This window comes from Belonocnema kinseyi, chromosome 1 (genome assembly GCF_010883055.1).
Source record: "Belonocnema kinseyi isolate 2016_QV_RU_SX_M_011 chromosome 1, B_treatae_v1, whole genome shotgun sequence".
Lineage (NCBI taxonomy): Eukaryota > Metazoa > Arthropoda > Insecta > Hymenoptera > Cynipidae > Belonocnema > Belonocnema kinseyi.
In genome coordinates this window covers 41,920,352-41,934,278 of record NC_046657.1, presented here as the reverse complement: position 1 = coordinate 41,934,278, position 13,927 = coordinate 41,920,352, and the positions used below count along the sequence as shown (strand labels likewise).

Sequence of the window (13,927 nt, the reverse complement as noted above, 5' to 3'; positions counted from 1 at the left end):
TCGCTCGAATATTCGTAGATATTTCAGCCATTTCTTTTGGGTAAATACAATATTATCACAATTAGAAAATTGCATGACATCGGAACATACATCACAATTTGTTCTTAATTACAATTTTTGTTAGTTCTTCAAAAACATGAAAATACTGTACTTAAATTGAACAAGTAAACTGCTGCTGTTTCTCACTATGCACTAATCTGTCTTCACAAACTGAATGTTCGCGTGAACTGCAACTTCATCATTGTATATCTGGGTACCTGGCCTGTTGTACTTAATTGTACCCCAAGTCTTTGTAGGATAGTAATATTATTATTACAGTAACCTGTATACGCGCGTGCATACATTTTTGCCCGCGCACAAGTGGGCGGTCCGAGAGCAAGGTATGGCGTGTCGATGATTCGCTCGTATTGCCAGTGCTTGACAACCACAATAACCTCAAAAATTTAGATTCTATCAATATCTCACAAAAGTTTTTGCGAAGTGAAGTAAGCTTCACCGTTGGAATTTTGAAAAACAAAAATCTAGAGAGAAAAAATGGCGCGTTGTGTTCCACAGTGTCAAACATCCAATTGGAACAAAAGTACAAAAGGAATAACTATGTTTTCACCTACTCAATTGACAATATTTACAGGAAAATAACCAATTTTTTAGTTGTGATTCAACACGGCACTCACTCGCACATTTCTTGCGGGAGAAAAGGAGATAGCAAATCACAGTGCGCAGGTCCTCCTTCTTAGTGCATTGGGTTTAAACGCCTAAGTCTGGAAATAAATGTACAGTTAGCGCAGTCAAAACTCGAGACGCTTTGTACAGCATGATGGTCCCCTCATTATTACTCCGTGGAAGTCAGTATATGCGCGTACTTGCAAGCCTGTTCATTAGGGCGTATCGAAAAAACAAAAAGTAGTTTGCAGGAAGTTCTAATAGCAACGAAAACTTTCTTTTGGCAGTCAAAAACACTCTCCTAAAGTTTCATTAAAAAAAATGTTTCTTTCTCTGCATCGTAGATATAGCTAAAAATCTAGAAAAAAAAAAGCATTTCTTAAAATTTAAATAGCAAACCATTTTTTCTGATATTTAAATTATCAATAAAAATAGTTCAAATCAGGTTGATTCATACCTGTATAGCGATAATTCATAATTTCGTTAAAATATTTATTTATGACACGTGCATGATTTCAGCCCTTTTCGACGCCTATGAAAGGGGGCTGCAACTCTACTTTTTACTCTCTAGGGATTGAAAAGTGACTTCAGATGTGAATAATGAAACTTATAGATCTGTGATCTCGCATTTGACGATAATTTTTTACTCACCGTAAAAACGGTTTAGAAACTTTGATTGCGGATAATAGAATTTTACGGTAAGTTATGGATACTTACCATATATAATTAATCAACTTACCGTAAATTACTATAATATACAAAAATTTGATAAATTTCCGGAACTTTATAAAAATGTTTAAAATTGAATTTTGGGCAGTTTATGTTAATTTACCATATTTACCTGTAAAATGACCATTAATGACCGGAAATTTATAGATATTTTCACATTGCATTTTAGACAACGTATGATAAGTTACCATGAATTATCTGTAATATGACCATAAAATATAGAAAATTTCATAAATTTCTGGAAATTTCTTAAAATGTTGTAAATTAAGTTTTGGGCAGTTTATGGTCATTTACCATATTTACCTGTGAAATTAACATTGATGACCGAAAATTTATGGACATTTTTAATTGAATTTTAGGCAATTTATGATAAGTTACAATGAATTACATGTAATAAGACCATAAAATATCGAAAATTTCATAAATTTTCGGAAATTTATAGACATTTTCAGATTGAATTTTGGGTCAAGTATGGTAACATGCCATAAATTACCTGTAATATTGCCATACATTACCAAAAATCTCATAAATTCACGGAAATTTATGAAAATGTTTGAAATTAAATTTTCGATAGTTTATGATGATTCACCATATTTACCTATAAAATAGCCATAAATGACCGGAAATTTCCATACATTTCCGGAAATTTATAGACATTTTTAAATTGAATGTGGGGTAATTTATAGTAAGTTACCATAAATTACCAAAAATCTTATAAATTTCTGGGAATTTATAAAAATTTTCAACAGCTAGGGGGAAAAGAGGGTCTTTTCGACGAGTGTATGTTTTCAGTACGAGTTGTGGGAAAGCGCATAGCGTGAGCTGGAAACGAGTCCGTACGAGTAAAAATCCACTTGCTTCAAAGTATTTTTCGTTTCTGTTTTATATAACGAAATTATCGCTATACGGACATAAATTAACTTGCTTTGAAATGTTTGTATTGATAATTTAGATCTGAAAGAAAATTGTTTGCTGCTTAAATTTTAAGAAGCGCTTCGTTTTTTTGTTGAGATTTTTAGCTATATCTAAGATGCGGAGGCAGAAACATTCTTTTTTTTAATGAAACTTTAGGAGAGTGTTTTTAACTGCAAAAAGAAAGTTTTCATTGCTATTATAACTTTGCGCAAACAACTTTCTGTTTTTCCGATTCGCCTTAATGACCAGGCTTGCAGCACGCGCCCAACAACCAACGCCTAACGAGCATTTCGAACTTTGCCTTGTCCCGAAGGTCACTGTGCAACGTATCTAACAGGGACTTATATTCTCGAGCAATTTTAAAAAATTTTTCTGTCTGGATACTACACTAAGTTTAAATTGTGAAGTTTCTTAAAAGAAAGACAGAATTTAAACAAAAATTTACAGTCCCACTGCTGCCACCAAATCGGGTTCCACGTTTCGAACCTCAATAGTTCTTTCCCAGATAGCAGAATGTCTACATGGAGCCCGCATGGTGTGCGCGCGACGTGCCGAATCGCGTAATAGCACGCGTGCGCTGGGATATTGCTCTCATAAAGTTTCAAAATGTTTTATGAGTTAAAATTTTGTAACAGTGACAGGGGCAATGGTATAATTTTGAGAAAAAGAAGTATCAGCTCTCAATTCGAAGCACAATATTGCTCCTGTCGCTGTTTAAAATATTCTACAAAAGCGAGCACAATAAAAATATTTGCACAGTTTTATTTCATAAATAACTTTGTTTTATTTAATTTTAGGAATATCATGAAATGACTGTTAGTAGGGCAAAAGTTTAAAATTCAATTGCCTCATTTTACTTTATAAATAATACTATAACTGCATTATAATATCTTTACTTCTGGCCACACTATTACTGCGATCAGATACTGCACAAACTGGCACGAACTACGAACACTCTACGCACTCACAAGGCAGGATCCGCTCATCTGAGACACCATGCGCACACAATACTCGCATGCGCGCGCTATATTTTAAACAGGAGAGTTTCAAAGTAAGCTATAGTAGATATTTATAAAGCAAATTTCTTTTTAGAAAATTTAAAAAAATCGAAAAATAAGTATACCTCAAGATTTCGACTTCTTGATATTGCATCAAAATAAATCGAATAAGTAATACAATCTTTAAAATAAAACTTTCATGCATTTAGATATCTTACAGATCAATAATGTGTGGTGTGTTCTAATATAAAGGACTTCCTCGTGTAATGGGTCTTTCTATTTCTTTAATGGATTTTTAACGTTTTTTCACATATTTAGAAACAAATTTAAATATATTGATCATACTGATTTTTATATGGAATGGAAGTTTCTAATGTGTCCCCTAAGATTTTACATTTTTCTTGCACCTTCTTATTTATTCCTTTGCACACCCCCACACACTTACCTGGTGGTGGAAGGGGGACCTAAAGTTTAAGGTGGGTTCCGAACCACCAAGAGCAACAGCTTTAAGTACTTAGAGAAAACCTTTTTCTCTAGAGGTACCGGTCCCATGACTCTCCGGAGATGAACAACTCCCTTGCTAGGCTAGTGTTCACCTTATGGACAGCCGAGGCTCTTCCAGAGTGCGAGGCGGGAATCGAACCCGCAAGCTGACGCAATGGGTCCAAAGCCTACGATTTTGGCTTCCACGACCATCGTCCCACTTACTGCTGTTATATACAAGACTATATTTTAACGTGATAAATAACATCAAAGTGTTATTTTCCTTTTGCAGAATCATAACAGAGGACATAAATGAAAGTTACAGCTTTTTTTTTAAACCACACGTTATTAGTACGCCTTGCCGCGATGACGGTCACATGCTATGTGGCACATCGCGCACACCATTTGCGGGCACAGTGGGGTTTTACGTACGATCTGCAAGACGTGCGAGCACCTTGTCGGTAGTCCCGCAGACATAAAGCACTCTCACGCCGTGCGGCCTGCATGCTGCATCACGCATTGTTATCTGGGTTGTTGTGAGACTGTTTCTTAAGTATTAATCACAAGAGTATTGGGTCGGTTTAAAGTGTTTTGACGAAAGGTGTATGTTAGATTTTACAATGTTTTTCACAAAATAAAACGTATAATCAGTTAGAATGAGTACAATAAAACCTTACACCTACCCTCATACTCTAGAAAGGGCAAGATAAATAGTTGTCTTGTCGATTAGATCTCCGTGATTTTGCAGAACAGCGCTGACATTCTGCCGGATGTCCGAGTGAATTTCTTTCCACGAGAAATCGAAATTAAAAGAATTAATTGCTGTTAATTCTATTTACGTTCCAAGCAGTCATACTCTTTAAGTGGATTTACGAAGTAAGAAACGCTTCGACCAAGTCGCGATGTCTACATCATTGTGAAATATTCCTTAACGAAGAACAGCTCTGACAAAGTGGCGCATTTTTATAACGCCGAAAAATCGTAAAGATATCACTGAGTATTGAAATAAATCCATACAAAATTGAGGTAGTATTCCGTCGCCTTTCTAAAAACTGACGGAGATCCAATCGGCAAGTTATTTAAGTTACTTGTGATTAATCATGAAAGTTAATCCGTGCAAAAATCCGATGTAATTCCTTTGCTGCTCTACAGATTAACGGAGATCCTGACGTAATCAGCAACACTGGTTCCAGTGCTTTTTTTGTGTGATAAATTTATCACTTTTAAATCACTGAACTTGTACGTAGAAAACTCCTAAAAGGATTCTTCTTAGTCCCAAGTCAACTTTAGAAAATATGTGAAGACTTTATAAAAATCATGAACCTATTGTATCCCCAAAAATCTTTTGCATGATTTCTATCTTCGTGTGTGCCTTCCAACTTATTTCTACTGTATTATCGTTAAATAAATGATCATATATTCATAATATCGCCAAATAATTTTCATAGGCATCCTCATAGTACAAAAATACATTATGCTCATAAATGAGAAAATAACATAAATAGTAACAAAAATAGATTTTCGTGAAAAACTGTTCAAAACAAAATTTTTTTGAAAAGATTAAGTTCCTACAAATAAATTCGCTAATCTCGTTAAGTTTGAGAGGCTTTTCTTCAAAAATAGAGAATCAGCCATCACAAAGATATTATTAGTTTTTTTCGTAAACATTGTTTCCATTCCTGTAAAAATATTAAAATTATGATCTCGCTTGTGGAAATGGTTTAAACAATTGCCAAATGGTATATATTTTCAAAGAATCGTGATAAAACCTTCACTCACAATTTATAATAAAACACTGGATTTCAGTAAAATAAACAATGCCAACCCCGAAAACCACTTATGTTGATTTTTTTTATAACGTGATAAACAATTTTGTTTTCATTTTCACCCACTCGCAATTATTTATAGTTATTTTCAGTGCTGATATAGGATCGCAAAGTACATTTTTGTGATAAAATAACTCGATGTATTCGGTGAAACGACACTCGATCATAACAATTTGTCAGCGGCAATTTTTATTAATTTTGTAAATAATTATATAAACAAATGCCCACTCTGGCCATCTGGGGCACGTGCAATTCTGATTTCGCTAGTCAGCCCTGATAGATTTGTTAAAATTAATATTGAATCAGGTAATTAAACAAAAGTCTTTTAAACGAATAATTAAAAGAAGAATAATTTGAAAAATTCAATAATTAACGATTTTCATTTTTATTTGTTTAATTGTACATATGTTTTCTACTGTAAAAGTACAAATTATTATTTGCATCATAGATAAGCTTGCAAGGGGTACCTATACTCTTCGGAATTTTATTTAGATTCATACCCCTCCCAGTAATAAGATACCCTTTTAAGGCAATCTCATGAAAAAACAGTTTGAAAAAAATACAGTCATGTTACATGAGTTCAGGATCAAGATCAATTGAAGTTCAGAATGGCGAAAACTATTCGACCGGAGAAATCATCTACTCTCAGACGTCTTAAGGTCGCTGAATCTGAATACAGGGTCAGATTGACCTCATCAGGTCGAAATGAAGGTCAAGTAAAAGTCAAAAGGAGAAGAAACCATTTAGTCGGCTTGAGCCACTTCTTTAAGACGATTTTGGGGTCGCTGAATATGAATACGGGGTAATTTTTACCCAATCAGGTCCAGATGAAAGACGTCCCAAGTACGAAATTGAGAAAAGCATAGAATTAAAAAATACTCTACTCTTTGATGTTTTTGCGTTCGCTGAATCCGAATACGAAGTTAGTTCGTCCCTGTAATTGCGAATGCATGATTTTCTCAATTTTTGCCTCAGGATGACTGTCATTCCCAACTGATGAGGTAAAAATGACCCCAGATTCGAATTTACTGGCCTCGAAAATATCTGAGCGTAGTGGTTCACACTGTTGTAATAGTTTTTTTCTCCCTCTGGCCTTCACTTGACCTTGGTTCTGACCTGTTAAGGTCAAAAGAACCACGGATCGGTTTCAGTTACCCCAAAAACGTCTGTCAGTAGAGGTTTTATCCCATCCAATGGTTTTCTTCGATCCAATGGTTTCATTCATTTTGACTTTAAATTGACCTTGACCCTAAAATAATGCGGTCAAATTGACCCCGGATTCGGTGTTAGCAACATCAAAAACGTATAAGATAATATTTAAAAAATTTGATTATTTTTCTCTTTTATTTTAATTCTTTTATTATTATTATTCAACTTTTTTAGATATTTTATTTTAATCTCATATCAAAATAAGAATTTAAAAAATGTCGATAACTAAGTGCACAGTTGAATGATAAATTTAGAATTTTCTATAGTCATTTTTCCTGTGAGTATAAGTAGTGAAGGTGTAAAACAACAACTTTTTCATATGAGAGAAATGGTTAAAAATTAATATTTTGGCTTGATTTTTAGCGAGGTTCACGCACCCCCACTATTGAGCCTGAATTTGATGGTTACAAATTTGTAGCGTAACCGCCTGATCTAACCGAAAGTTAAAAGGCTTTTAAATCACTGTCCGTATACCTCAAAAACAAAAAAGGAGAGAATAATATCTTGAAAAATAGTTAAGTGCATTATTGAATTTATTTTATAAATTGAGACTGAGTGAGTTAGTTAGTGAGACAATGTCCGCTTTAAAATGAGCAAAAGAAACTGTTAAAATTTTTATTGGTGCTTGAGCCATTATAAAAAATATTTAATCGCGGTGTTGAGTGAAGACCCCAGTCTGGTGTCTGTTCTCCAGTCCGACCTTGTCCCATTCATAACTTTCTCCCTATTCATCAAAAATATTTTTAAGTGCATGTTTTTAATAGCTAGTTTCTTTTAGGTGTCCTTATGCTACTGAATGGCACTGTCTTAGAACGTCCTTAGGACGTTCCTAGGGTGTCCAATGTAAGTCCAATGAACGTCTCTAAGATGCCTAATGTCCTAAAGATGACCTGAAGACGCCTTAAAGTCATAGGACATTCCAAAGACATAGTCCCAAAGATATTGTAAGAATGTCCCGAAGACTTCTCTAGGACATCCTTAATTTTGTTCACCCACTGGGTATGAATCCAAATTTGATTACAATGTTTATCGATCTACCTCGCCAAATACAACATCAAGAGTACCGATAATGGCTACAATATCTGCTAAAAAGTGGCCAGGCCCCATTTTTGGAAGACAACCTAAATGAGCAAATCCGGGTGACCTAATTTTACATCTGTATGGCTTGCTGCTACCATCACTAACAAGATAGACCCCTAACTCACCCTTAGGTGCTTCGATTGCAGTATAAGTCGTTCCTGGAGGAACCTGGAAACCTTGGCTGAACAGCTTGAAGTGGTGAATTAAAGCTTCCATGCTCTGTTTCATTTCTTTTCGACTAGGAGGTGCGATTTTTGCATCGTCAACCTTCACCTCACCAGCTGGCATTTGATTTAGACATTGATGGATTATTCTCAACGATTGACGCATCTCTTCTATTCGGATAAGGTACCTGAAATATTAATGATAACAAACATTTAAAAAATACATTATTGAATACATTCTTTGCTATTCGGTTACACAAAATATTGAAAGAAGAATTCGATAACAATAAGGACTTCTGCCTGAGTTTTTGAAACCATAAAAATTGAATGAAATAACATATTTGCCTATCATAACAGTCTCCATTTTTTCCAAAAGGCACATCGAAGTCGACTAAAGGGTATGCATCATAAGGCTGCGTTTTCCTCAAGTCCCATTTGATTCCAGAACCTCGCAGCATAACTCCACTGCACCCTGAATTAAGAGCAACCTCAGCATTGATAATACCAATGCCTTGAGTTCTTTGAATCCAGATCCTATTTTCTGTGAGCATGTCTTCTACTTCGTCAAGACGTTCGCTAAATTGTGAGGCCCATCCGTAAATATCGTCCATCAAACCAAGAGGCATGTCGAGAGCAACACCTCCCGGTCGGAAATAAGCTGCGTGCATACGTGCACCACTCACACGTTCGTAAAACTCCATTACTTTTTCCCGTTCTTCGAATAACCAGAAGAAAGGAGTGAGAGCTCCACAGTCCAAAGCGTGAGAACCAATATTGACCAGGTGATTTAAAATGCGCGTAAGCTCGGCGTAAAGAGCTGCAAAATGAAAGAAGATAATTTCATGCATTACAAATGCACATCGACAAAAATTTCAATTAACTGTTTCACCTACTTGGGATAGGCGCCAGCTTTGGAACCAAAAAACCCACGCATATGCCATGGACTGCAAACCGAGAGTGATGAAACTCCCGGTTAGATTAGGTCGCAGTCCTCCGAGTTTGTAACCCAAGGTCGGGGTTCGATTCCTGCTACAATTTTCCTGCATCATCTATAAAACTGATAGGATTTCTCTCCTCCATAAGCAGAAACTATGTAACAAATATAAGCAAAAAGAAAGTTAGGGCTTTCCGCAAAATCATCTTTGTTTTTTTTCTTGAATTTTGAAAACATGAAAAAATGATTTCCAGTTAAACCCGACCTTTTGATTTTTTCCAATATTTTTCAAAAGTTTTTGATACTATAAAGAGGCACCCTATTAGTGTTATGTGGGCTAAAGCATTCTTGAGGTAAAGTCAATTTTTTTAAATATGAATTTTTCCCTTTTCTAGATGCTTCATCTTCAATCTCAAAGTTTTTGGTAAACTGCCAGCAGCAGGAATTGAGCCCGAACTTGCTGGTTGTAAGCTCGAAGTAATATTGTCTCATCGATTTAAAAATTATACTATTTTGTTAAAAAAAATTATCTCTTTCATCCAAAATTTTAAATTGTTAAAAGCTTGTTATTTAGAAATTAATGTTTTAACTTCAAAGTTCAACTGTTTGAATTTTAGTTAAAGTGTAACCTCTTTTTGTTCGAAATTTCGAACATTGGGTTAAAAATTCATTTTTTCATGTTCAAAGTTTAACTATTTTGTTTACAAAAATCACTTTTTTCGTCGAAAATTCGTCTTTTTATAAGGAATCTTTTTTTGTGGCAAAGACATGAAAAAATGCCATATAGTATTATTGTACTCCCAGTATTCTTTTTATGTTGAAATTTCTACTATTTGGATAAAAATTTTATTATTATTTTGTTAAAGAACATCTTTTTCCGTAGAAAATTAAACTGTTTTGTTGAACATTTACCTTTTTGGTTGAATTCAACTGGTTTTGATTAAATATTGAAACCTTTTTTGCTTACAAATTTATCTAATTAACTTAAAATTAACTTTTGTTTGAAGAACTAATCCTTTTTTTATAAAAAATTCAACCTCTTTTGTTCAAAATTCCTCTTTTTAGCTTAATAATTAATTTCTTTTTATATTACATCCAACTATTTGGTTTAAAAAATACTTCATTTTTATAACTTAATATTTTCGTTTTGAAATTTGAACTCAAACGTTTTTTGGTTGAAAGTTAAAGTATTTTTGTGAAAATTTATGTTTTGATAAAAATTTAATCGACTTTGGTTAAAAATACCACTGTGTTGTAGTGAAAAATCAATATCTTTTGTGGAAAATTCTTTTATATTGATTAACATTCATCTCTGTTTTCGAAAATTGAACTATTTGATTAAAAATCTATCAGTTTTGTTTGAGGATTCTATTATTTTCTTAAAAATTATTCTCGTTTAGTTGAATTCAATTATTTTTAATTAAAAATAACAATATTATAACGCATTTTTTACCAGGCCTGCAATTTTAATTAGCATTTCCTTTTTATAAATTAAAATTAATACTCATTTATGGTTAAAGCAATTTGGTAAACAAATTATAATATTATTAAATTCTGCGGTACTCCTGAGTAATCAATGATTAAATGAATAAATTAGAACAGTCGCTGGCTCGCGAACATTCGTATCTTTCTTGCTCTCACTTATTCATGTTTCGAGAAAAAAAGTCAAAGAACCATGTCGTCATGCCTGTTATCGACGAAACTTCCAATGAGTAAATATGTTTGCACAAGACAATCTATTGCAGCGCGCTGGAAAGGTCTCACTTACGTGCCGTATGTGCACGAACTCATAGACAACCAATCGCATACAACCTATCGTGTTGCTTGCGCCTGAACAGTGACGCACACAAGTGTGTCTATATCTGCACCAGCTCGCAACGCTCTTGAGAAGGTACCACCAGGGAACGCAGTAGCACGTCAGGTTCTACGCGATTGGTTGGCTTCAATGAGTTTGTGCACGGACGGCACGTCCATGAGACGTCTCCAGCTCATTGTAACGTACCTTTTTGTACGAAGACCTCAAGTCACTGGTCGTCCTTAGTCATCTGTGCTCGTCACTGCGGTCTTCGCTAAAGTAGACTCAGTAGTCTTTCAAGCAGTCACGCAGTACTAATTAGTCTTGGTAACAGAGCCTAAAATTAATTCTCAGTGAATAGCCTTTCGTCGCGGTCCATTCGCATCGCGTAGACTTTTTAAACCCGTTCCGCTGACAATGTCTGGGAGGCGTAACTTAATACTTTAATAGGTTCTTTTTTTAAGATTTGTTACTCACTTCTTATGTATTTTGCGCGAATAGGAACTTCAATATTGAGAAGTTTCTCGACGGCGATGCAAAAACATTGCTCGTTGCACATCATGGAAACATAATCTAAACGATCAAAATATGGCAACGCTTGTAAATACGTTTTATGCTCGATCAACTTTTCTGTTCCTCGATGCAAAAGACCAATATGTGGGTCAGCACCCTTACAAATTTCTCCATCAAGTTCCATTACTAAACGCAAAACACCGTGAGCGGCGGGATGCTGTGGTCCAAAATTCATTTTTGCATTACTGATTTTACTTTCAAGTGGCTTCACTTCGGGGTTTGTCTTTGGGAACTTCCATTTTTCCGGAGCATCGAAGGTAGAGCAAAGATGCCCTTCCATACCTTTGATATACTCGTAATCAGGCATCCAAGGAAACTCACCACCTGCATTTCGCTTATTGCTAGAAGAAACAGCAAATAAATAAGCTTAAATTTTCACCCATTCTCGAGAAAATCCGCTTTGAAGAAATCCATGCATGCTATATGGACCTCGATGGTAGATTCTTTCAACTTCGGTAAGGTTAGGCGTTAACGCACCGAGTTTGTATCCTGAAAATCTGATCACGGTTCCATTTTTAATTGCAATTGGCTACTAAATTTATTTAAATGAAGCTTAAATGTTATTTTTCAACCACTTTTTTATATGCCGAACAACACCACTCATTACTCTAAATTTGAAATGTGAATATTATAATAATGATAATAGAAAATGTCTTTGATACATTCTGTACTCATATGATTTTAGACTGATTCTATACAAAAATAGTAGTATTGAAATATAAATGTTCCGTTGAATGAAAAAAAACTAAAATTTTGTTCAAAAATCTTTTTTTAGATTAAAACTGATAAGATAAAAGAAAAGTGTTTTTACATGTATAAGAAGAACAGAATACATTCTTAGGCTTAACTTAAATAATTTTCGTACTCAATTGGAATACAAAAAATTCGGTAAAAAATAGGAAAAATTGCAGTCCGCAAAAATCGACGGCAGACTTTTCGGATATAAACTAGGACCGCCTGATCTAACCAGGAGTTTAAAGATTCTTTGATTGTGTTCAAAGTAACTTCCGTAAATTTACCGGTCACAAATAATGTGTTCGATTTTTTAATACTTGATAACAATTTTGTATTGTTTAAATAAATTTAATACAAAATTATAGATTTTTTACAATTTTTAAAAAGCAGATTTCGCGTTTTTAATGAAAAAAATTAAAAATTACTTGAAAAATACCTCGCTTATGATACTTTATCCAGCTGTAATAATTGTTTATTATATAAGTAATTTTATAGATAAATTCACTACTTGAGTAATTTTAAATTATTGGATATAGTTTTGATAGAAAATAGACGGCCATTTACTTAGAAAAAAACCCTTTCTAATCAATTTAACTAAAAAATCCGCGGTTTCGTCATTTTTAAAAAAGAGCAACTATTTATTCAAACAAATTTAATTTAGAATTATTTAAGCAATTAAAAATTTGTATCAGATATCAACCAATTGTAAGAATTATTGTTTATTGATCGCAAAAAAAGTAAAAATGTCAGCTTTTCTGCTAAAGAAATAATTAGTAAGAAAATATGCTGAAATTTGATTCCGAGGCGTTTTAATTGGTAAACCAATATTAAGGTTTTCGAAGTGTCGTGAAATTTTTAGAAATCCTTTAAATTTTTTACAAAATTCATAATTTTTGAAATCTTTGAGCCTCTAAAATCCTTCGTAATTTTTTCAAATACTCTAAAAGTTTTAAATTAGTTATCAATGGATTTACAAGTATTTAAAAAAATTTAGGCTCAGGGGATATCAAAAGGTGTTTGGTGTCTTTTGAGGATTTAATAGATTTTAAATATTTTAAAGGATTTTATAAGGATTTCTGAGGATTTTTAAGAATTTCGAGGAATTCGAAGATTTGAAGGAAATCTACATTTTGTTTAAAATTGTTCAAGTTTGAATTATTTCTGGCATTTTTTTATAACTTTTCAATAGATTTCAAAAAGGTAATTTTTTTTTTAAATCTTTAAAAATAAAAAAAATCGCCTTCAAATGTTCCAAAATTTGGCATTAAAAATTTTATAAATCATTTGAAATGTCATTTTTCAATATAAAAAATCATTCAATTAATTTACAAATATCCAAAAGAAAATTTGTTCTTTCGAATCCTTTTAAAATTTTCTAAATGCTTTTTTTAAATTCTTGAAAAAGGTACATTTTGTTTAAAATTTGTTTAAACCTTCTTAATATTAAAATTATTTTAAAATCATTTAAAAAATTCTTAATATATTTTTAGAAAACTAAAGGTTTTTCAAAAACTGGTTTAAATTCTGTAAAATGAAAAAAGTTGCTTACAATCTCCCAGCTTCTTTTTCGTCACATTTTGATATCTTCAAAGCCAAATATTAATATTAATAAATGAAACCTAACTAATTTATAATTTCTCCAGAATATCATTGTGACTATCGGAAATTTTTTGAGGACCAGCACGTATTAAAATTGTTTTTTTTTTATTAATAAGGCTTAGATACATTAAAAAAAAGATCAGATAATAAGATATGAAGGAGATTCAGCAGAAAAAATAAGAAAATATATGAAAAGGTTCCATCAATTTTGTGGGGGGGGGGGG

General features: G+C 33.2%; 1 protein-coding gene across 1 annotated transcript in view; it reads right to left on the bottom strand.

The window, feature by feature from the left end:
• Positions 1-7,421: 7,421 nt before the first annotated feature.
• The window catches only part of LOC117177614 (NADH-ubiquinone oxidoreductase 49 kDa subunit-like), a 6,735-nt gene continuing 229 nt past the window's right edge, over positions 7,422-13,927 (bottom strand). The window contains exons 2-4 of the mRNA XM_033368410.1: positions 11,274-11,710; positions 8,413-8,884; positions 7,422-8,255 (exon numbers count right to left, since the gene is read on the bottom strand). Of these exons, the coding sequence (XP_033224301.1) occupies positions 7,850-8,255; positions 8,413-8,884; positions 11,274-11,710 (1,315 nt within the window). The 3' untranslated portion in view covers positions 7,422-7,849. The remainder of the gene's footprint in view (positions 8,256-8,412; positions 8,885-11,273; positions 11,711-13,927) is intronic.